Source organism: Entelurus aequoreus, linkage group LG07 (genome assembly GCF_033978785.1).
Source record: "Entelurus aequoreus isolate RoL-2023_Sb linkage group LG07, RoL_Eaeq_v1.1, whole genome shotgun sequence".
Classification (NCBI taxonomy): Eukaryota; Metazoa; Chordata; class Actinopteri; order Syngnathiformes; family Syngnathidae; genus Entelurus; species Entelurus aequoreus.
Genome location: NC_084737.1, coordinates 2,129,586 through 2,155,941, shown reverse-complemented (window position 1 = coordinate 2,155,941; position 26,356 = coordinate 2,129,586). Strand labels below are relative to the sequence as shown.

Genomic DNA, 26,356 nt, shown 5'->3' with positions numbered 1-26,356 from the left:
ACCTTTAACAGTTAATTTGACTAATTGTCATTAATTACTAGTTTCTATGTAACTGTTTGTATATTGTTTTACTTTCTTTTTTTATTCAATAATTTTTTAAAATGTATTTATTTTATTGTATGTTATTAATTAAAAAAAAAAAACAACCTTATCTTCACCATACCTGGTTGTCCAAATTAGGCATAATAATGTGTTAATTCCACGACTGTATATATCGGTATCGGTTTATATCGGTATCGGTTGATATTGGTATCGGTAATTAAGAGTTGGATAATATAGAAATATCGGATATCGGCAAAAAGCCAGTATTGGACATCCCTATACAGTTTATTGAATTCACCTTTATTATAGTCAGTAAAATAAATAAAGATAAAATAAATAAATACAACAACATTTTAAAACATTTTTAAAAGTATGTAAATTAGTATTTTTATTGTATTATTTTTGTGTTAAATATTAATATTCAACACAATATGCAATCATATAGAGCTGCATTCATTCAGTATCAGTCTATACCACGATGGTTGCCATGTGTGCGTATAAAACACCTCTATTGATTTTCGACAAAATACACCAAAAAAGTATTTAAATACATTTTTTTTTTTACAAACTTTTGCACCAAATAAATTCAAAATAATATTTTAGTTTCCTCTTTGTTTGATTTCCTTGGGTGAAAATGTACAATATTGTGAAGGGGGAATACAGGCGAACCTGGCAACCTCGTTCCCCTCGTCATTCTGTCATTGGGGCAGAACACACTCACTATTTCAAGTTAGTCGAGAAAAGGAAACCTTTCCCTACACGGAATAGATAACTCATTTGTAGCGACGCTTTTTTTTAAATTATTCACAATGGGCTCAGGGGAAAGTACGACCAGAAAAGTGTCTTTTGGTGTAGACGACGAGGAGAGAGTCAGGATCCTTCGTGGAGTCAAGGTAATGCTAATTTAGCCTGCTAGCATTTGTTGAGGCGCTAACTTTATACGATACATCTGTATGCTTTGTTGACATTATTTATCTCTTTTTTATAGCTCGCTTAAGCTAAAAGTAGATGAAATAAGTGTTTGTATCAGCATGGAGGATGCAAAGGGGTGTCAGGGTGATATTCGAGCCGCATCGCTTTTGTTACCCGCCAGGCCAGACTCGGCTTCGAAAACGCAGAATCTGGAAATGTTGTCCTAATTTTGTTTTATTAAGATAAAAATGCAATATAACAAATGCATGTCACAAGAATACATGCGGATCTCTCACATTCGGCGTGGTTTTTGCCCACTTTACACTCCGCATTAAAACTAAAACCCCACCTTTTAGTAATGTCAATGTTGACTTATGTGGCCCTAAATCACGAGTGTCTCAAAGGGCTGCACAAGTCACAACCACATCCTGGGCTCAGATCCTAAATTAGGGCAAGAAAAAACTCCAGTCCAGTCCATAGTGGATCTAACATAATAGTGTGAGAGTCCAGTCCATAGTGGATCTAACATAATAGTGAGAGTCCAGTCCATAGTGGATCTAACATAATATTGTGAGAGTCCAGTCCATAGTGGATCTAACATAATATTGTGAGAGTCCAGTGCATAGTGGATCTAACATAATAGTGAGAGTCCAGTCCATAGTGGATCTAACATAATATTGTGAGAGTCCAGTCCATAGTGGATCTAACATAATATTGTGAGAGTCCAGTGCATAGTGGATCTAACATAATATTGTGAGAGTCCAGTGCATAGTGGATCTAACATAATAGTGAGAGTCCAGTCCATAGTGGATCTAACATAATATTGTGAGAGTCCAGTCCATAGTGGATCTAACATAATATTGTGAGAGTCCAGTCCATAGTGGATCTAACATAATATTGTGAGAGTCCAGTCCATAGTGGATCTCACATAATAGTGAGAGTCCAGTCCATAGTGGATCTAACATAATAGTGTGAGAGTCCAGTCCATAGTGGATCTAACATAATATTGTGAGAGTCCAGTGCATAGTGGATCTAGCATAATATTGTGAGAGTCCAGTCCATAGTGGATCTAACATAATATTGTGAGAGTCCAGTCCATAGTGGATCTAACATAATATTGTGAGAGTCCAGTCCATAGTGGATATAACATAATAGTGAGAGTCCAGTCCATAGTGGATCTAACATAATATTGTGAGAGTCCAGTCCATAGTGGATCTAACATAATATTGTGAAAGTCCAGTCCATAGTGGATCTAGAATAATATTGTGAGAGTCCAGTCCATAGTGGATCTAATATAATAGTGTGAGAGTCCAGTCCATAGTGGATCTAACAAAGTAGTGTGAGTCCAGTCCATAGTGGATCCAACATAATAGTGAGAGTCCAGTCCATAGTGGATCTAACATAATAGTGTGAGAGTCCAGTCCATAGTGGATCTAACATAAGAGTGAGAGTCCAGTCTATAGTGGATCTAATATAATAGTGTGAGAGTCCAGTCCATAGTGGATCTAACAAAGTAGTGTGAGTCCAGTCCATAGTGGATCCAACATAATAGTGAGAGTCCAGTCCATAGTGGATCTAACATAATAGTGTGAGAGTCCAGTCCATAGTGGATCTAACATAAGAGTGAGAGTCCAGTTCATAGTGGATCTAGCATAATATTGTGAGAGTTCAGTCCATAGTGGATCTAACATAATAGTGAGTGTCCAGTCCATAGTGGATCTAACATAATAGTGTGAGAGTCCAGTCCATAGTGGATCTAACATAATAGTGTGAGAGTCCAGTCCATAGTGGATCTAGCATAATATTGTGAGAGTCCAGTCCATAGTGGATCTAACATAATAGTGTGAGAGTCCAGTCCATAGTGGATCTAGCATAATATTGTGAGAGTCCAGTCCATAGTGGATCTAACATAATTGTGAGAGTCCAGTCCATAGTGGATTTAACATAATAGTGAAAGTCCAGTCCATAGTGGATCTAACATAATATTGTGAAAGTCCAGTCCATAGGGGATCTAGCATAATATTGTGAGAGTCCAGTCCATAGTGGATCTAACATAATAGTGTGAGAGTCCAGTCCATAGTGGATCTAACATAATAGTGTGAGAATCCAGTCCATAGTGGATCTAACATAATAGTGTGAGAGTCCAGTCCATAGTGGATCTAACATAATAGTGTGAGAGTCCAGTCCATAGTGGATCTAACAGAATGGTGTGAGAGTCCAGTCCATAGTGGATCTAACAGAATAGTGTGAGAGTCCAGTCCATAGTGGATCTAACAGAATAGTGTGAGAGTCCAGTCCATAGTGGATCTAACATAATAGTGTGAGAGTCCAGTCCATAGTGGATCTAACATAATAGTGAGGGAGTCCAGTCCATAGTGGATCTAACATAATAGTGTGAGAGTCCAGTCCATAGTGGATCTAACATAATAGTGTGAGAGTCCAGTCCATAGTGGATCCAACATAATAGTGTGAGAGTCCAGTCCATAGTGAATCTAACATAATAGTGTGAGAGTCCAGTCCATAGTGGATCTAACATAATAGTGTGAGAGTCCAGTCCATAGTGGATCTAACATAATAGTGAGAGTCCAGTCCATAGTGGATCTAACATAATACTGTGAGAGTCCAGTCCATAGTGGATCTAACATAATAGTGTGAGAGTCCAGTCCATAGTGGATCTAACATAATAGTGTGAGAGTCCAGTCCATAGTGGATCTAACATAATATTGTGAGAGTCCAGTCCATAGTGGATCTAACATAATATTGTGAGAGTCCAGTCCATAGTGGGGCCAGCAGGAGATCATCTTGAGTGGAGACAAGTCAGCAGTGCAGAGACGTCCCCAACCGATGCACAGATGAGTGGTCCACCCTGGGTGCCGACTTTGGACAGCTAGCGCCTCATCTGTGCTCACCGAATCTGTGCCCCCCCCCCTTTCCACGAAGAAGAGGGTGGCAGAGAAGAAAATAAAAGAAACGGCAGATCAACTGGTCTAAAAGGGGGGTCTACTTAAAGGCTAGAGTATACAAATGAGTTTTAAGATGGAACTTAAATGCTTCAAGCAAGCCTCAACTCTGAGGTGTTTGTTGTCTAGTCACAGCCGTCTCTAACAGATATCATAAACTAAGCATTGATAGGTACGACATCACAACATGCCATTTATCCTTCAATGTTGCTTCACGATTGACAGCTTTATGTTTGTTGCCGCGATCCAGTTTTACCATAAATTGCCTATTTTAGTTTGGTGTGGCGCATGGCTTCTGACAGCGGTGCCTTCATGTGCTCCTGAAAGTGTGGGCATACTGTAAACTAAACACATTGCTAAACGTACAACGTATACACCCAGTTTTGTTGGACAAGTTGACAATAGTTGCATGATAATTGATTATACCATACTTGCCAACCCTCCCGTTTTTAGCGGGAGAATCCCGGTATTCAGCGCCTCTCCCGACAACCTCCCGGCAGAGATTTTCTCCCGACAAACTCCCGGTATTCAGCCGGAGCTGGAGGCCACGCCCCTTCCAGCTCAATGCGGACCTGAGACTGAGTGGGGACAGCCTGTTCTCACGTCCGCTTTCCCACAATATAAACAGCTTGCCTGCCCAATGACGTCATAACATCTAGGGCTTTTAGAGAGTAGAGTGCACAACTGCGCACACAACAAGGAGACGAAGCAGAAGAACGAGGAAATCACAGACATGGCGACGCCGTCGACGAGCAAGATGAAGAAGTACGCTTGCAAGTTCCAAAACGAATGGAAACAAGAATTTCAGTTGATCCAGGACAGTTCGAAGGGGAAGGTGTATGTTGCCTGTAAATTTTGTAGAACAGACTTCTCCATTGAACACGGTGGCCGAAATGATATACTCATCATGAACGGAGAAGTTAAACAGGACAATACTGCCATCTAATGGATAGCCACCGGAAACACTGAAATTCAAGTATTTCTTTTATTTATATGTAAATAAAACATATATATATATATATATATATATATATATATATATATATATATATATATATATATATATATATATATATATATATATAATAGCTAGAATTCACTGAAAGTCAAGTATTTCATACATATATATATATATATATATATATATATATATATATATATATATATATGAAATACTCGAGTTGGTGAATTCTAGCTGTAAATAACCCCGCCCCCAAGCACCCCACCCCCACCCCTGACAAAGCCCCCCACCCCCCACCCCCTACCCCCACTTCCCGATATTGGAGGTCTCAAGGTTGGCAAGTATGGATTATACCCATGTATAACATTTAAGTTCATGTCTATATATCAGTGTTTTTCAACCACTGTTGAGATATTGTCTGGTGTGCCGTGGAAATGACGCAACTTCACCTAATTGGTCCAAAAACAATTTTTGCAAATCAACAATTATAATCTGCAAATAATGTGCCGTTGCTTAGTGTCTGTACTGTGTAGAGCTCGGCGGGGTAACCACGTAATACTCCATGTCAGTAGGTGCAGCAGGTAGTTGATTGCTTTGCAAAAGTCGGAATGTGTCGGGTGAGACGAGGACGGTTTGTTGTGATCCCAATATGCAGGAGGCAGTGTGCAGGTAAAAAGGTATGTATTGCCTTAAACAAAAATGAACGAAAGGAAAAGAATAGGCAATGGCTATGCAAAGCGAAAATAAAACTGAACTGGCTACAAAGTAAACAGAAACAAATTTTAGACGACAGCAAAAACTTACGGCGTCCACAAAGTACATCCGTACATGACATGACAATCAACAATGTCCACGCAAAGAAAGGTGCAACAACTTAAATAGTCTTGCTTGCTAACACAAAGCAGGTGCGGGGAATAGAGGCTTTGCAGTCACGTGATTTTATCACGTGACTTTGTGTTATGCCGCCATCTTGCCGGTCAACCGGTCAGCCCGTTCCTACGTGTTCGTACAGATTCAGTTTGATTTCTGCGCTACATTTTCACCGATTTCATCCGAATTATGGCTGATTTGCTATCCAATGAAGTTTTGCATTTGGATGAAGAGTCCAAGAAACGTTACCGTGAGAAGTTGAACCTTGTTGGCACAACGGATCCGTACCTTTTACCGAGAAGCATGCTAAAATCACCTGAGCATTTTGCAACAGCCGACCTGCCTGATCTCTCATATCCAGACATTTATAATTACCTCGTCGATTCACCATCTCCGTACACTGGAAAGGACCTTAAGGCATACAAGAGGTCTGGATGCCTACAAGTATTTTACAGCAGGTTTTATGCATGGTGGGCTGATATGGCAGATTCCAAACAATAATCGATTTCTTCTCATGACCAAGGTAAGGAAAAGCACACACAGAAGAGCCTACTGTCTGTTTACAGAGTGAAACAAATCAGGGGTGAATAGTTTGTTTACATACCTGATATGAAGTGTTCATTGCATATCCTTGTGTAAATCGTAGGTTTCCATCGTTCAAGACAAATCGCCGCGATCCATTTATCGCGTTTTTTGATGTTTGCCGGGAATACCGTAATTTCCGGACTATAAGCCGCTACTTTTTCCCCTCGTTCTGGTCCCTGCGGCTTATACAAGGGTGCGGCTTATATACGCCTGTTCTTCTCCGACACCGACGAAGAGGATTTCGGTGGTTTTAGTACGCAGGAGGAAGACGATGACACAATGATTAAAGACTGACTTTTCATATACCGGTAGGCTGGTTATTTTGATAACGTACAGGCGAGCACTTTGTATTACTTTGCACCGTTGTATTATTTGTACTCTGCATGAATGCTGTTCGCCATGTCAAAGATGTGAAAGTTTGATTGAATGATTGAAAGATTTATTGTTAATAAATGGGACGCTTTGCGTTCCCAAACAGTCATCTCTGTCCCGACAATCCCCTCCGTGGTAGCAGGAACCCCTATATACTACGCTAATTACACATCAAAACCCTGCGGCTTATAGTCGGGTGCGGCTTATATATGGAGCAATCTGTATTTTCCCCTAAATTTAGCTGGTGCGGCTTATAGTCAGGTGCGGCTTATAGTCCGGAAATTACGGTATATAGAAGTTAAGATTTGGTTTATCGCCTCGTCTATTGCTACATCCAACAGCACAGCAGGTTTCCGCATTTCCAAGCTCAAATAGCAGCAGATCTAACAAGAAAGCGTGTGTGAGTCGTAGACAGGCATGAAACTGCTCCAGGAAAACACCAACAAAACAGGAAGGGCCACCAAAATAACAGCGCAAGACAAGAACTCAAGCACTACACACAGGAAAACACCAACAAACTCAAAATAAGGATCGACGACCTGGTGGAGTTTCATTTTTTAACGTTTTCTGCTGGTGGTGTGCCTCCGTATTTTTTAATGAAAAAAATGTGCCTTGCCTCAAAAAAGGTTGAAAAACACTGCTATATATCACTGAAACAATCTGATTCCTATGTCCATGCAGACACGTTTATTGTGAAGAAGTAAATGCAGAAGTATTCTGCTCTGAATGTTCAGCCACTCCCCAATTTATAATTTCATAGCAGGCTGCACATTAAAATGTTCCATGTTCTCCTCATCCTCGTCTCTAGCTTTCAGAAGATGTCCTGCAGAGGATGAAGGGTGTGGCCAACATGCCTCCACCACATGCTCCACCTTCCACAAGCTCCCAAAAAGACACAGGTATTCTTACACCTAGCTGGTCTTTTTTTTTTTTTTTAAAGTTCATGTATTTATTTACGCTTTCTTTTCTTTACTTCAGGGACCTCTTTCAGTGCCAGCTCCAGCACCAGACCCCAACAGAGCCCACAGCAGCGGGCCCAGTCAAGCGCCCCGCCAAAAACTAGCAAAACAACCACTAAAGTCAAGGAGGAACAGAGGAAGTGAGTATCAAGTATTCCTTACTGTTGTCATGGCCATTTATTTAATTTTAAAACAAAATATTTTAGGGGAAATTTGCAAGAGGTTGATCATTTTTAAAACACTTAAAAATGACCATCTCTGTTACTGAAATATAGAAACCACCTCAGTTCAATTCAGAAAAATCTATGTTGCTACCAATCATTGACATGTGTACCAATTAGGGTTGTCCCGATACCAATATTTTGGTACCGGTACCAAATGTATTCCGTAGGGGTGTAACGGTACGTGTATTTGTATTGAACCGTTTTGGTACGGGGGTTTCGGTTCGGTTCGGAGGTGTACCGAACGAGTTTCCACACGAACATATTAAGTAGCCGCCGAAGCTAAAGTCTTAACAAGCTGCTCCGCTTTCGGCCTCTGTCTGTCAGTCCTCTACACAGCACCCAGCATTGTCCCACCCACACAACATCTGATTGGTTACACGCAGAGCGGTAACAGCCAATCAGCAGTGCGTATTCAGAGCGGTAACAGCCAATCAGCAGTGTGTATTCAGAGCGCATGTCGTCAGTGCTCCAGCATTGGTGATGAGCAGATAGTTGTTTAGCAGGTAAGCATCAGGCAGCGGACTCTCCCCAAATGAAATAAACACCTCCCAGTCAACTACTAGTAACATCACTATGAGCCCGTGACCTTCTAGAAACCTAAACGGCAGCTCAGCTCGCTCGCAGTCCTGGCTTTAGGAAAGCTAATTCGCTTTAGCGTAAACGTTAGCTCATTTTGCGATGTGTGTTAACGGACAGCAAAGCCCTGTCTGTCTGTTATTTCACTTGACCTTTTTCTGTGTTGATTGAGCTGTGTTGAAGCAGCAAAAAAGGACATCATGTTAAATGAGAGTTTCTGTCTCTGATAGTTGATATAATAATGTAGTGCATCATTAAGCCTACATGAACTCCATGGTGTTCAGGGATGAATAGTCTCCCCTATTGCTATTGTACTATTTTTTCAGCTATAGTTACATTAATCATTAGTAATGCAGCAGCCTAGTTTTGAATGGCAGGGTCCCTGCTATCACATGTTGATAAAAATATAACATTTACATAATAAAAAATCAACTACAGGCTTCCCAAATGCCATCCATCCATTGTCATTTTATTTAATCTGAGCAACAACTTGAGTCAGTTTAATGTGATTAACGTGCGCAGAATTATTATAGTGTTCCCAACGTTAAAAGGATAAAGCCATTGTTTACAAATTTGGTAAATAAATAACCAAAAAATGTATATTATGTTTAAGGCTGAAACGACGCGTCGACATAGTCGACGTCATCGATTACGTAAATACGTCGACGCCGTTTTTGTGCGTCGACGCATCGCATATTTACGTCACACTACCGTCATGGCGGAGCGCAAAGCAGAAGAGCGGTGGCGAGCGAGGGGCAACAAGCACGCCAAAAGTGGTCAAAAGTGTGGGAGTATTTCAATAAACGGCCTAATAATATTGTTGTATGCACACTGTGTCGAGCGGAAATGGTCTGTCATAGCAGCACAACGGTACGGGGCTTCGGTTCAGTTCGGAGGTGTACCGAACGAGTTTCCACACGGACATATTAAGTAGCGTAGCGCACGTTGTGTAAACAATGCACACCGAGGCACAACACACGGCATGTTAGCAACGACCGGGCTACTACAACAAATAAAAAGCCAGAGCTGGAAGACCCTCCTGCCTCGTTAAGATCTCCCGTTTGGGAACACTATGGCTGCGCGGTGCGGAGGACGGAGGTTTGCCGACATTGTTCAGCAGCGGTAAGGCATGCTTCTGCCAACACGTCAAACATGCTAACCCATTTGAAGCGTCACCAACCCCAAGTAAACATCGCTTCACAAAGAAAGACGAGCAAACAGCTCCCACCTCTTACTGCCAAATTAGCAGGCTGGGGGGGGGGGGGGGGGGGGGGGGGGGGAGGGGAGAAAAGTTAATCTGAGGCTGAGTTGACTTATAACTGTTTAATGTTGCACTTTTTATATGTAGAAGAAAAGTTTTGTCATTTTATTTAATCTGAGCAACAACTTCCATCCATCCATCATCTTCGCTTATCTGAGGTCGGGTCGCGGGGGCAGCAGCCTAAGCAGGGAAGCCCAGACTTCCCTCTCCCCAACCACTTCGTCCAGCTCTTGATTAACGTGGACCCCGATTTAAACAAGTTGAAAAACTTATTGGGGTGTTTATCTTTATTTTTGCACATTTTAAAGCAAAATAAGCAATACTTTTACTTTTGAAATGCTTATACTATTGCAGAATATTAACATTTGCGCTGGATGTTTACTTTTATATTTGCACATTAAAAAGCAAATAAGATACTTTTAATTTTGTTAAATGTTAAAAGTTTTAAATGTTTACATTGTTACAGAATATTTTGTCATGTTGTTGTCAATGTTGACTGAGTGGCCATACTTTTTTTTTTTTTGTAAATAAAAGCCATGCCATTTGAAAAAACTGGCCTACATTTATTTTTTCATCTTCATTTTAAATAAAAAAAATAATCGGTAGAAGGAAAAATAATCTATAGATTAATCGAAAAATAATAATCTATAGATTAATCGAAAAAAATAATCTATAGATTAATCTGAAAAAATAATAATCTATAGATTAATCGAAAAAAATAATCTATAGATTAATCGATAGAAAAATAATCGTTAGCTGCAGCCTTAATTATGTTGTTTTCTTACTGTACCGAAAATGAACCGAACCGTGACCTCTAAACCGAGGTACGTACCAAACCAAATTTTTTGCGTACCGTTACACCCCTAGTATTCCGACACTTTTCTAAATAAAGGGGCACACAAAAATGGCATTATTGGCTTTATTTTAACAAAATATCTGACGGTACATTTAACATATGTTTCTTATTGCAATCGAAGAAAAATGTTATCCTTAAATAAAATAGTGAACATACAAGACAACTTGTCTTTTAGTAGTAAGTAAACAACCAAAGACTCCTAATTAGTCTGCTGACGTATGCAGTAACATATTGTGTCATTTATACACCTATTATTTTATCAAAATTATGAGGGACAAGTGGTAGAAAATTGGTTATTAATCTACTTGCTCATATACTGTTAATATCTGCTTACTGCTGCTACATGGGCAGTTTTGACGCCGTTAATTATTACCAAAGGGCCAATTAGCTGTATGTGCCGTCTATGTGGGCACAATAGGGACGCTAATTACATTCTTACCTGTCAGTCTTTATACTCCTTGTGAAGGTCTGGATGCTTGTCCTTTAAATGTTTGCTTAAGATTGAAGTATTGCCACTTTTGGCAAGGCATGTTTTAAAGCACTGTTTGCAGAGTAGCGCTTCTGTGTTTATAGCTTCGCCTTTATCGTTAGTTTCCATGCCAAAACCCATCAATATTGCGCTTTGCGCACCCTCTTTGTTAACCAGTAGAATTGCAGTTTCTGTCATTCTTCCTCTTCTGTCTCCACCCTGTTTCTGCTTGTACGTGCTCTGTGTGTGTGTGTGTGTGTTTACTCTCTCAAGTTGCGCATCGGTTCATATTACCAGCAGCGCTGCAGCATGTACATGAAAGAAAAAAAGGAACCGGTATTTTTCAAAGGCAGTATAGTACCTTTTTTTATTAATTACAAAAGCCAAAAGCAGTGAAGTTGTCACGTTGTGTAAATGGTAAATAAAAAGAGAATACAATGATTTGCAAATCCTTTTCAACCTTTATTCAATTGAATAGACTTGCAAAGACAAGATACTTAACGCTCGAACTGGAAAACTTTGTTATTTTTGGCAAATATTAGCTCAATTGGAATGTGATGCCTGCAATATGTTTAAAAAAAGCTGGCACAAGTGGCAAAAAAGACTGAGAAGGTTGAGGAATGCTCATCAAGCACTTATTTGGAACATCCCACAGGTGGACAGGCTAATTAGCAGTGTTTCCCATACATTCATTTCTGTGTGGCGGCCTACCTCTGATGAATTATGACTGCCATAAATAGATTTGTCTCTACCTGTTTAGGATTCTCGATGTTTATGCACATATATGTAAATCTCTATTTTAAAACTTATTACTTTGAAACTGCTACTTTTGCTTCCAATTGTTCTTTTGTTATGATTGGTAGCTTTCCATCTGTGCAGAAGTCATTGATGATGACACTTACTGGAAGCATTAATGGCTTCTCCTAATCTTACTGCACGACAAATTAGCTTTTGTCATGGCTTACCTGCTCATGCTTTAAAAAAGCAGCCATTTTTGGGAGGCTGATATTTTTTTTGTCATTATGGTCAAATGTGTGAGTAAACGTGAAGGACCTTTGAAGAACGCTTGATTTGAAGGTTGTTGTTTCTATGTTATTATTTTCCACTAGTAATTTTACATTTTAAAAACAATATTACGCTTTTAGGCTGCAAAAGCTAACATTTGGCCTCTGCTGCCCTCTGGAGGAAGCTAACATTTGAAAGCATTTTAATTGCTGCTGGAAGGCATTGGCATAACTTACTTTAATAGGACCAGCAGGGGATGAAAGCTTTATCATGCGTGTGTGTGTGTGTGTTTGTTTATGCAGGTATGAACGCCAGAAGAGCATATTAAAGGAGACTGAGACAGGGAAGGAGGAGATTATTAAAGCAATGACCAGAGAGAGACAGCAAACACGCCAGGACGCTGAGAAGACCAAACAATTGGTACACACACACACACATACTGGTTATCATTTTGAATGGGGAGCAAGTTTTTGATCATGACTTGTGGGGACCAGCCTTTCTACAGGTTGTGGAGGCATACAAAAAATGGTGTAAAATGGCCACTGGCCAGTTAGCTCATGCACGTCTTTAAATCTCTGGATTGATGAAGTAATGTGCTGATCATTTTTACTGGGTTCCCTGGGGAAAAAGAGTTAATATGGTTCATGGGGACCAAATTTAAATCATTTTGCATAATTCACACAAATTTGTACTGAGGACCATTTAAAAAAAAAAAAAAGTTCAAAGTCAATATGACATGATCCTCAGAATACAGCACTACAGCTGTCCTCTTATAGGAAGTTTCACCACTTAAAGGCCTACTGAAATGAATTTGTTTTATTCAAACGGGAATAGCAGATCCATTCTATGTGTCCTACTTGATCATTTCGCGATATTGCCATATTTTTGCTGAAAGGATTTAGTAGAGAAAATCGACGATAAAGTTCGCAACTTTTGCTCTCTGATAAAAAAAAAAACCTTGCCCCTACCGGAAGTAGCGTGACGTCACAAGCGGTAGTGCTGCTCACAATTCCCCGTCGTTTACAATGGAGGGACAGATATTCGGAGCGAGAAAGTGACGATTACCCCATTAATTTGAGCGAGGATGAAAGATTCGTGGATGAGGAACGTTGGAGTGACGGACTAGAATGCAGTTCAAGAGATATCTTTTTTCGCTCTGACCGTAACTTAGGTACAAGCTGGCTCATTGGAATCCACACTCTCTCCTTTTTCTATTGTGGATCACGGATTTGTATTTCAAACCACCTCGGATACTATATCCTCTTGAAAATGAGAGTCGAGAAGGCGAAATGGACATTCACAGTGACTTTTATCTCCACGACAATACATCGACGAAGCTCTTAAGCATGAGCTAACGTGATAGCATCTGTCTCAAATGCAGATAGAAACAAAATAAATAAATCCCTGACTGGAAGGATAGACAGAAGATCAACAATACTACTATCAGGAGACACCGAACCAAACACCGGACATGTAAATACACGGTTAATGTGTATTCGACGCCTGTCGAAGCCTAGCATTGCTGTTGCTAACGACGCTAACTTAACAACGGGACCTCGTCAGAGCTATGATAAAAACATTAGCGCTCCACCTACGCCAGCCAGCCCTCCTCTGCTCATCAACACCCGTGCTCACCTGCGTTCCAGCGATCGACGATGCGGTCGGCGGCCCGGAGACGTAGGAAGTCAAGGTGAGTTCGCCGCTAGCGCGTCTGCTATCCAACAAAGTCCTCCTTGTTGTGTTGCTACAGCCAGCCGCATACACCGATCCCACCTACAACGTTCTTCTTTGCAGCCTCCATTGTTCATTAAACAAATTGCAAAAGATTCACCAACACAGATGTCCAGAATACTGTGGAATTTTGTCGAAGAAAACAGAGCTCTGTGTATTGTGTCCAAAAGGGTCCAAACACTTCCGTGGACCTCGCGACGTCACGCGCATAAGTCATCCTCCAAAGGCGTTTTGAACCGGAAGTTCCCCGGGAAATTGAAAATGTCACTTTATAAGTTAACCCGGCCGTATTGGCATGTGTTGCAATGTTAAGATTTCATCATTGATGTATAAACTATCAGACTGCGTGGTCGCTAGTAGTGGCTTTCAGTAGGCCTTTAAATGTTCAAGCAAATCCTGCATCTTCTGTGACATTACTGAAAACTGCTATTTAGCAGTAATGAAGTTGTCTGCAACTCCAACTACCATATATAGAAAGATGGACAATTCTAAATGTGAATCATACTTTAAGGTAATAATGTTTTATAATCATGCTGTATGAAAATGTCATCCTAAGGAACACTAAACCAGATTTTGTTTTTGGAAAAATATATTAGTTTTAACTAAGGATGGATACCATACAGATTTCCTTTTAGGGGACATGTTTTTTTGTCTCCATACCGTCAGAGGTCCCCTAAAGGTGATTGTGTAAACAGAGCGATGTCCCCATTAAGTAAGCATTGCCAGAACACACACACACACACACCAATTACACACAACCACTATTATTTTACGCAACATCGCCCCCAAACTCCAGTCATCATCCTTAAGCTGAATTGTTGCCTTATGGAGCAACCACCAGATGTCACTATGTAACCAAAAAAGTACACATTTACATTTTGTCATTAGCACAAGTCCGTTTTAATAGGGAACTGCACTTATTTTGGAAATTTGCCTGTCATTCAAAATTATGAGAGACAAGAGCACATGTATTTTTTGCATTCTATTTTTAAGGTATCCGTGGCGTCTTAAAAAGTCTTAAATCCAACAATTCAAATTTAATTTAGAAAATTCTGAGAGACAAAAACACGTGTTTTTTGCATTCTATTTTTAAGGTATCCGTGGCGTCTTAAAAAGTCTTAAATCCAACAATTCAAATTTAATTTAGAAAATTCTGAGAGACAAAAACACATGTGTTTTTTGCATTCTATTTTTAAGGTATCCGTGGCGTCTTAAAAAGTTTTAAATCCAACAATTCAAATTTAATGTCGAAAATTCTGAGAGACAAAAACACATGTATTTTTTGCATTCTATTTTTAAGGTATCCGTGGCGTCTTAAAAAGTTTTAAATCCAACAATTCAAATTTAATGTCGAAAATTCTGAGAGACAAGAACACATGTATTTTTTACATTCTATTTTTAAGGTATCCGTGGCGTCTTAAAAAGTTTTAAATCCAACAATTCAAATTTAATGTCGAAAATTCTGAGAGACAAGAACACGTGTATTTTTTACATTCTATTTTTAGGGTACCCGTGGCTAGGGATGATGTTTGACAAGAAATTATCGCGTTCGAGCCCATTATCGAATCCTCTTATCGAACCGATTCCTTATCGATTCTCTTATCGAATCCAGATAGGTTGTTGTATATGGAAAAAAACACAATATTTGGTTTAACAAAAGCCCACTTTTATTTTATAAGAAAAAAATAAAATAAACAAATAAATATTGACTGTTACCCCCCTAAAAAAAATAAAAATAAAAATATTGACTGTTGTTACCCGAAGTATATTAAGTGGGATTTTTCAGAAAAAACAAATATATACAGTAACACAAAAACAACCTGTCTCTGTGATCACTATAGGTGTATAAATAATAATGTAGTGTTAAATAAAATCAGTCCCTTGGGCACATAACTGAAAATAATACAGCTCTCCAAAAAGTGCACTTCTGTTGCTATTGGAACATACTAACTACACACACTATGACACTAAGAACACCACAGTCATCAATCAACAATTCTTCCCCCTTACATGAGAGCGAAGCCTGGCAATAATTGCATATTGCCTGTTCGGCCCTCACTATACGTGTTGAGGTTATACAGCTTGGCAGACAGCTAACAAACAATCCAAAGCAGATTAATCCATTTAGGCTCTTTATTGTTGTTGATCTTGCTTTGTCTTTTCCTATCTTTACTTTTGTCTTGCACTGGACTGTTTTTTTTTTTTTTTAAACTGAAATACACACAATGACAAATGTATAAGCTATGTAATTCAATTAACATACTGAAATGTAATACACAATATGTAAATATTAGCTTCACACAAATATACAGTACTATCTTAAAACAAATACTTCTGAGTGTTGAAACTATTTCGATGGTGGAAATACACGACCTGCAGCCATTTTAAGTCCTCAAAACATCCATTGAAATAGTGCACAAAAATCGTTTTTCAATAAACATCTTAGTATCAAACTTAAACACTTTCCACCTTAATATTGAGTTACATAAACAAGTTAAACAGTTTACTTACAGACTTATCTTTTCCAAGGCTTGTAAGAGCTAACACAACTTGTCTATTCTCAATTGTCTCAACCCGTAAGAGCCCATCCTAATGACGTGTAGTATTTTCATATCGCCACAAGGTGTCAGTAAGAGTCTACCATCAAATGGGCATAACATTGCAGTCCCACAGGGCATTTCCTGTACGTGGGAAGGAATTCGTTCCCAGGGATTCGAATAAAGAACCAACTCTTTTTCTTTACTATAGTGGCCTCGATAACGGGAACCGGTTCTCAAAAAGGGATTCGAGTCCATGGAATCTGTTCTTTTTTTATCGAACAACCGGGAGAACCGATTTCGAACATCATCCCTATCCGTGGCGTCTTAAAAAGTCTTAAATCCAACAAATCATCACCAACTGCGCTCCCCTTACTCACCATTGTGTGTTATACTCAATAGTTAACTGGACATCTTTATGTGCTCAACGCCTCAATCATTGGTATGTGTTTATCTACAAAACCATTCTGGGTATCACTCCATCTTATCTATCTTGTCTTTTAAACAAAGAAACAAGGAAGTCACAATCTTCGTTCAATGAATGTTATGCAATTTGTCGTCCCCAAAGTAAGAACTGAACTGGGCAAGAAAGCATTTAGGTTTTCAGCACCGAAGGCTTAGAATAACCTACAATCGAATCTCACACTTCAAACCCTTGTTACATTAAACGAGTTTAAGCTTCTGTGAAAGGATTGCAGTCTACCTTGTCTGTGTGCACGTGTGTTATGTGAGCAAGTTTTAATGTAAATTTGACGTTTTATATGTTTTTTTACTGTTTTTAATGTAACCTTGCTGCTGCCCTCTTGGCCAGGTCTCCCTTGGAAAAGAGATCTTTGATCTCAATGGGATTTTACCTGGTTAAATAAAGGCTAAATAAATAAAACATTTAATTATTAAAAAAAAAAAATTCAATTTAATGCCTTAAATGTCGAAAATCTCCGAAAATTTCTTAAATACAATTTAGAAAGTTCTTAAAAATCTATTAACGTTACTTTTATTTAAAACATGCATAAACAGCCAGTCTTTCTTTTTTAATGTTTAGATTTTTGAAGACACTATAACGTAAATGCAAAGCGGAAGTAAAGCAGGCTACCTGTGCTGCCCGGTTTAAATTGCTCTCAACTGTTGTTACAGCTTAGCATAGCAGCGGAAAAAACCTAACGAAAGCCCACAGCAAAGCCGAATTACTTGCATAAAGACGTGTAAGTGTAAGTTCAACGATTTGTGGCTCCAGAACGATACAAGGATCAACTTAACCGCCCACAGGAGTGTTATGTGGGTAAAGGGGCGCCACTTGCCAAAAGAGATCAATATGAGATGTTTCCTAAGGAAATCATACTATTTCATACAGTAAGCACCTGCTCATTTCTCTGTGCTCGTAGTGTACTCCCAGCAGTAAAACTATTAAAAAAAACATCATTCTCATATATTATTCATATTATTTATTCCAATAATTTCAGGTCAGCTTCTCATGCCTAATCTTTTCTTCAAGTTTATACAGCAACTGACATTAAAAGCTATAAAGGTTGTCTGTTTAGTGTTTACACTCACTTTATGGTGGGGTGAGGAAAGCAAGGAAGATTTGTGAATGTCATCTTGTTATGCTTGAATAAAAACTACTTCTTGTTTATTAGCAATAGGTTTAAAAAAAAAGTCACAAAAACAGGTAAAAATACATACCAGATACAAAATAAGATGGGCAAGTTTAAATGTTATCTACATTATTTACATCTAAATTCTGTTTTAAGGCTTGCTAGCAAAAATCACCTTGTTTCTTTTTAGACAATTGCTCTGTCTGCACTCTTTTTCACAACTTTGTGCAGATACAGTGGTACTGTAGATGTTTTTAACTGTTTGCTCAATTTCGACAGCCACAAAAACACTGCAAAAGTTAACCATTTAGCAGAGATGCTAACAGTCCCTTTCACAGACAATATGATCAAGGGTGATGGGTCAAATGCAGAGAATAATTTCGCCACACCTAGTGTGTATGTGTGTGACAATCATTGGTACTTTAACTTAAATATATTGTTGTGCTTTCCTCTACCATTGCTGATATCCTGGTTGTTGCTACATGAAAACATTTAATTTGAAGGATTTGTTATGATGTTTGCTAATATATTTTTGTCAATTAGTTTACAATAGAGAGGCTTTTGATGTTTTTAGTTAGTTCAACCATTTTGTTTTCCAAGTGAAAGAGCAGTGAATTAATTCATATACTTAGAATTCATTCTGGCCCTCTGATTTTCCTTTGTCTGTACTTTTCTGTCCGTATGGATGTGAAATGGTCTTAAATTATTTTCATTATGGTCTTAAAAAAGTATTAAATGAAACCTGCAGAGACCCTGAATTGTTTATAATCGTCTCGTTGTCGGTGGCAAACAATGGTGCTAATGGGAGTAATCCATTTAGCCTCTTAATCACTCTTAAAATGCATCCAAAAAGCACCAACAATATTCCTGTTCTACATCTTGTGACCAGAATATTCACCAAGTATTAGCGATATTGTTATTACCGGTATGAGGATTTAAGCAGACAAGCTATTTTTAGCCGCACTGTGATCACAGAAAGCTAACTAGCTAGTGCAGCTGCGGTGTTGACATACTGAGCTGCTGCATCATGACTGCCTGTTAGCTGGTGAAAGTTAACGCTAGATGTTAAAACATGCCTCTCACCTGGATAATAGGAGGTTGTGGCCATAAACCGAGAATTTGGTCATCTGTGACATTCAACGTAGACCCGAAGAGGGCGAGAAAGACACACACAAAAGCTAATTTGTGGCACCGTTAAAAAATAAAATAAAAAATCTTTCATGTGGATTATGATTAATTATTCATGTAAACGGGAACATACGAACATCCCATCAGTCGGCATCCCAGTGAGAGCAGACATTGTACATTAAGTGAATATTTTATTATATTTTTGCCTCTCATAAAGTCTGCCATTATTAGTAGTAGTCGTCGTTAAAGGGAAAAGCGAAGGTTGTGATATGTCTGTGAAATTAATCCGCCGCGGTATGGTTAAAATGAGCAATACGTGTAAATATTACCTTATTATGAATGTGCCTTTTACTGCGTTACATATATACTTACGGTGTGTATATAAAACCTAGATGGAGTTGTTTGGATGTTTTTAGAGTGCTTTGTAGGCAGGAGACGACTTCATTGTTAGCTGACTTTTATTAACGTTTATTTACGAGTTAGAATGCATTAAAAAAAAAAAACGTGTGCTTGTTTTATATAAGGATTGTGAATGATAGGCAACATTCCAAAATAAGTGCAATTTAAGGAACTTTGCAGATCAACCAATCAGATCCTTCATTCCACCCACCACATATTCTACGGGTGACTTTGACTGTCATGTCTTTTCATTGTGCCTCAATAACATAAACATGGCCAATAAAATACAAAAAATAGCATCATGAATATAAATGACACCAAGTAATGAAAACTAATAATGTTCGGTAGTTAAACATATAAATCGATCATGAAATTAATATATTCGTCCATCCATCTTCTTTCACTTATCCGGGGTCGGGTCGCAAGCTCAGACTTTGTCCAGCTCCTCCCGAAGGATACCAAGGCATTCCCAGGCCAGCTGGGAGACATAGTCTGTCCAACGTGTCCAGTGTTTCCCATAAACTGCCAAGATACCTGTGGCGGTGGGGGCGTGGCTATGGGCATGGTCACATGACATCATTGAGTAATTTGCATAATTTACTACAATGATTTGATTTTCTCTAAAAAGGCTCAAAAAATGTATACTAACTAATTAATAATAACAGTTTTGTTTTAAACGTCCAGCCATCCATCCATCCATTTTACAATATAATTACAACATTTTATGTACATATTTATATACAGATTTGAACAATAAGTTATTCACTGAAATATATTTATTAAGTGTGGTTCTTACAAAAAATATATCTTATAAAATATAAAAGCTAAAATGTCTCAAAGCTCTGCCCCTTTAATTAGTGCATACTAAATAATTTAACTTTAGCCTACTACTACAACCATATTATTTACCAGCAACATAAAGTGAAACAGAGGCAGAGGTGTCCTGCCACAGTCAGTAACAAATAAACAGAAAACAGTAGTGGTGGTAGATAGACACAGAGCTTCATCAAACATCTGATCCACTGAACAAAGAGCTCCAAAAATCTTGAACTTTAGACTGCCATCAGTTTTACTCCCTACACTTAACCATGTGTTTCCTACTGCCTGCAGACTTTGCACCCTTTTTTATATACACATGTTGTTTTTCTAATAGAAATACATTTAATAAAGTCAAATACAAATAAGGCAACAAGAGAAGTATCCTACACTTCTCTTTTGTAAAGTAAATGTGAACAGCCGACATGGGCATCTACATCAACTATATGATTTGCCTGAGAAGCTGGAGAGGACAAAAAAAAAAATTAAAAAAATTAAAAACATTTTTTTAAATTTTTTTTTTATTTGTGGCGGACGTAATTCTTTTGTGGCGGGCCGCCACAAATAAATGAATGTGTGGGAAACCCTGGTGTCCAAGATCTTCCCTGTGGCCTCCAACCAGTCAAATATATTTGTCATTAAATTAAAAAAAGTACTATCTAAAAAAAATTTCATATAACTACACGGCAAAAAGTCAGTGTTCAAAAACAAGGAAAAAAAATACAAAAATGAGGGGTATTTTATTTGAACTAAGCAAAATTATCTGCCAATAGAACAATAACTTTTGGCTTGTCAAGACTTTCCAAAACAAGTAAAATTAGCTAACCTCAATGAACCCCAAAATACCTTAAAATAAGTATATTCTTACTAATAACTGTACTACTATATGAGTACGTATTTTCTATTGTTTCATTGAAAATACAACAGCAAAGTCAATTTGGCTGTCATCTGTTTTAATATGAGACACAATTGTGTCAAAGTCATGATTTTTTTTTTCATGCTTGAAATAAGAAATTATTACTTTGAAAAAGTAGTTTTATACTTGTGAGTGTTGATGACACAGCTTTGCAACAGTTGATATTCTAGTTTCAAGCATGTTTTACTCAATATAGCTCATCAAATCTCAGCAACAAGCTGTAATATCTTACTGACATCATTTAGGAGCAAAACACTTCAAACAAGTAAAACACTCTAACATAAAATCTGCTTAGTGAGAAGAATGATCTTATCAAACAGAAAATAAGCAAATGTCACCTTATTTGAGATATTTCATCTTACTTAGATTTCAGTGTGTTTGCTAATTGACAGTTTGCTAAATTGGGTCATATTCAATGTCTAACTAATTTAATATCTATTTGCTATTAAAATAATTACTTTCATACTAAGTACATATTTGTTAACTACAGTTTGACTTTTGGGTGAATCATACATAGAAAAAAAAGATTAGAAAAAGCCTAAATACCTTGTTCGAAACAGATTGGGGGGCGGAAAAAACTACAGAATTCTGTTATCTTGTTCTGAATTGATGACTTTATGAAATGAATTTGGTTTTTGATTGATTGATTGAAACTTTTATTAGTAGATTGCACAGTACAGTACATATTCCGTACAATTGACCACTAAATGGTAACACCCCAATACGTTTTTCAACTTGTTTAAGTCGGGGTCTACGTTAATCAATTCATGGTACAGATTAGATTGACAAGAAAACTTGTCATGATGTTGTATGCTGATCATAATTTAGATTACCTTTTTTATTTATGGTTTCATTTTATTATTTTATTTATCTTAGTTTGGTTGTGTATGAATTTTTGCTCTGTCCCATGTTAGAGATGATTAAGTTAAGTTAAAGTTAACGTACTTGACCCATCCCCTTGTTCACCCCCTGGGAGGTGAGGGGAGCAGTGGGCAGCAGCGGTGCCGCGCCCGGGAATCATTTTTTGATGATTTAACCCCCAAGTCCAACACTTGATGCTGAGTGCCAAGCAGGGAGGTAATGGGTCCCATTTTTATCGTCTTTGGTATGACTCGGCCGGGGTTTGAACTCACAACCTACCCATCTCAGGGCGGACACTCTAGCCCAGGGGTCACCAACGCGGTGCCCGATGAGTAGCCCGCTGGCCTGTTCTAAAAGTAGCTCAAATAGCAGCACTTACCAGTGAGCTGCCTCTATTTTTTAAATATTATTTATTTACTAGCAAGCTGGTCTCGCTTTGCCCGACATTTTTAATTCTAAGAGAGACAAAACTCAAATAGAATTTGAAAATCCAAGAAAATATTTTAAAGACTTGGTCTTCACTTGTTTAAATAAATTCATTAATTTTTTAACTTTGCCTCTTATAACTTTCAGAAAGACAATTTTAGAGAAAAAATACAACCTTAAAAAGGATTTTAGGATTTTTAAACACATATACCTTTTTACCTTTTAAATTCCTTCCTCTTCTTTCCTGACAATTTAAATCAATGTTCAAGTCAATTTTTTTTTTTTTTATTGTAAAGAATAATAAATACATTTTAATTTAATTCTTCATTTTAGCTTCTGTTTTTTCGACGAAGGATATTTGTGAAATATTTCTTCAAACTTATTATGATTAAATTTCAAAAAAGTTACTCTGGCAAGTCTAGAAAATCTGTAGAATCAAATTTAAATCTTATTTCAAAGTCTTTTGAATTTCTTTTAAAATTTTTGTTCTGGAAAATCTAGAAGAAATAATGATTTGTCTTTGTTAGAAATATAGCTTGGTCCAATTTGTTATATATTCTAACAAAGTGCAGATTGGATTTTAACCTATTTAAAACATGTCATCAAAATTCTAAAATTAATCTTAATCAGGAAAAATTACTAATGATGTTCCATAAATTCTTTTTTTTATTTTTTCAAAAAGATTCGAATTAGCTAGTTTTTCTCTTCTTTTTTTCGGTTGAATTTTGAATTTTAAAGAGTCGAAATTAAAGATAAACTATGTTTCAAAATGTAATTGTCATTTTTTTCGTGTTTTCTCCTCTTTTAAACCGTTCAATTAAGTGTAAATATCATTAATTATTAATAATAACAGAGTTAAAGGTAAATTGAGCAAATTGGCTATTTCTGGCAATTTATTTAAGTGTGTATCAAACTGGTAGCCCTTCGCATTAATCACTACCCAAGAAGTAGCTCTTGGTTTCAAAAAGGTTGGTGACCCCTGGTCTAACCACTAGGCCACTACATTGTCCCCACAGTGAGGCTCTGGATTACATTCATAATTCCATGGCAGTACTTCTTCTTATCCCTTCCTCACTCTCTTGTCATCATTCCATTTCTCTCCTTCTATCCGTCTCCAACTCTCCTGACCATATATTTTCCTCTTCATTTGTTTCCTTGCATTCTGCCATTGTTCTCTCCTTTTACTCTATCCCTCACTCTTTCCCTCCCGACCAATCACGGCACGCCTCCTGCCCCGGGAGACCACATTATCAGTGCAGTGCAAGCGGCAAATTGCACCCCGAGAGTTTCCTGTAGTTGGAGATAGGAGTGGCGTGGCGGGCTGATTCGAGAGGAGAGCTTGTTTTACACACCAGCCGTGGCCTACAGTTCACGTGACTCCTCTCCTCCTCTCGCACCTTTTCTCCCTTCCTTCCCCGCCCTCGCTCCCTCCCTTTGCGTGATAAGGCAGCGCTGTAGTGGCTTTCTTATCTTCACTCCAGCACACTCCCGCTGCTAATAGGAAGTCACTGGAGGGACATGGCGAACACAACAACTGGTCCAACAGGACGAGACGCGCCGATGCCAAAGGCGCCTTGTAATTACACTCTCCTGTGCGTTGAATACATATATGAACATACACTTTGCTCTCATTCACTCACAACTCCTATTAGATTATTTTCCTATTACAGCGTTAGGGAACAGCCTCTGACTGCTAAAGCGGGAAAAGGAGCTTCTTTCCTGACCTTTTGCCTTAATTTGTTAATGTATTGCCCACTTGTGATCACATCCTACCATTTATTTCATTATTTCTTACTTAGGAACAGTACTATACAAATGGAACTTGGATATACTTTCGAGTAGTATGTGTACTGCTTCTACATGGGTATAACACAGCCATTTTTGTCTCCATATCTAAATATATAAATATAAATGGTATCATTTTTGCCGACAATATGGTCTTAATACTATCGTTTATATCGTAATAATGCATGTTGATTAGAGATGTCCGATAATATCGGCCGGCCGATATATGCGTTAAAATGTAATATCGGAAATTATCGGTATAGTTTTTTTTATTATCGGTATCGTTTTTTTAAAAAATTATTTTAAAAAAAAATATTAAATCAACATAAAAAACACAAAATACACTTACAATTAGTGCACCAACCCAAAAAACCTCCCTCCCCCATTTACACTCATTCACACAAAAGGGTTGTTTCTTTCTGTTATTAATATTCTGCTTCCTACATTATATATCAATATATATCAATACAGTCTGCAAGGGATACAGTCCGTAAGCACACATGATTGTGCGTGCTGCTGCTCCACTAATAGTACTAACCTTTAACAGTTAATTTTACTAATTTTCATTCATTACTAGTTTCTATGTAACTGTTTTTATATTGTTGTACTTTCTTTTTTATTCAAGAAAATGTTTTTAATTGATTTATCTTATTTTACAAATTTTTAAAAAAAGTACCTTATCTTCACCGTACCTGGTTGTCCAAATTAGGCATAATAATGTGTTAATTCCACGACTGCATATATCGGTTGATATCGGTATCGGTAATTAAAGAGTTGGACAATATCGGAATATCGGATATCGGCAAAAAGCCGTTATCGGACATCCCTAATGTTGATGACACATTCTAGCCTGCAAATTTGACCGAGCCAGCGGCTAACGACCCTCCACAGTGCAAGGCCACTCCTAAGTCAGCAATCCTCGCCTCCCTGGCGGCAAATAAACTATGGCACTGTTTACACTGCACACTAAATTTGCCCTAAAGTGACACAGATCAGATTTTTTTTTGACCTTGGCAAAGTTCGGCCCATTAAGATTTTCAATCCGGCCCGCCGGACGTTCTACATAGTTTTTTTAGACCTTTAACATTAAAACTGTATTTGCCATTATGATGTGCAGTGCCGTAAGTCTTGAACTATAGAAAGTATTTCAATGGTTGAAATCTGCATTTTTGGGTGTTCTACGAGGTATTACGGTAATCTACGTCACAGCGAGCTCAGACCAGGAACAAAGCAGAGTGGGCGGGGTTTATTTTCAGAGCAGCCAGCCCGAAACGCATGTGTCAGTAACAGATGGGGAAGCACATTTTTACGTGATAATATATCATATTGTAGGTGTTTATTACACTTTGCATTCATATTTTGCAGTTTAAAAAAAATAAAAATGTTTTGTTGTGTTTTGCTCGATTGTGAAAGTTACAAAACTATCAAGGAGCAGGTCTGAGCAGTAAAAGAGGAGATATGTTGTTAATATGCAGTGTTTTATTGTTCATAGTTAATATTGTAAATCCCACTTTCTTTATTTTCATGTACATTTTAGGTGTCCCATTCAGTAAAAAAAAGGGTAAAATTCCATTCCGTTTTTTTGAGCTGGTCTGTCATAATGTTCTTAGAATTCTATCGGACATTGTGACTTTTGGTATTAGTGTTCCTGAAAAAAAAGGGAATCAAACACACATACTGTACAGCAGATTTTTACAGCTATATGTCAATCAATCAATCAATCAATGTTTACTTATATAGCCCTAAATCACGAGTGTCTCAAAGGGCTGCACGAGCCACAACGACATCCTCGCCTCAGATCCCACATCAGGGCAAGAAAAAACTAAACCCAATGGGATGACAATGAGAAACCTTGGAGGGGCAAAAAGCACATGATTTAAATCACAGCCAATAGTAGGAAATAATTACAAATATTTAATTGATATTGTTACACCATCATTCTGGTTATAATTGCGATCAAACATTTAGAAATGTAATGATCTTGAAGATTTAAAATAAGTATCAGTATCAATATTGATACTGCCCCTGTTACTAGAGGTGGGGGAAGAATCGATTTTTAGATGCCTCGCAATTTGGGACATGGGCGATTATAGAATCGATTAGTATACGTCAA

At 37.9% G+C, this 26,356-nt stretch overlaps 1 protein-coding gene across 3 annotated transcripts in view; it reads left to right on the top strand.

The window, feature by feature from the left end:
- Positions 1–719: 719 nt before the first annotated feature.
- The window catches only part of chchd6a (coiled-coil-helix-coiled-coil-helix domain containing 6a), a 120,407-nt gene continuing 94,770 nt past the window's right edge, over positions 720–26,356 (top strand). For all 3 annotated transcript variants that reach the window (XM_062052343.1, XM_062052346.1, XM_062052344.1), the window contains exons 1-4: positions 720–935; positions 7,511–7,601; positions 7,681–7,801; positions 12,355–12,472. In XM_062052343.1, coding sequence (XP_061908327.1) covers positions 852–935; positions 7,511–7,601; positions 7,681–7,801; positions 12,355–12,472 — 414 coding nt within the window. In that variant the 5' untranslated portion in view covers positions 720–851. The remainder of the gene's footprint in view (positions 936–7,510; positions 7,602–7,680; positions 7,802–12,354; positions 12,473–26,356) is intronic.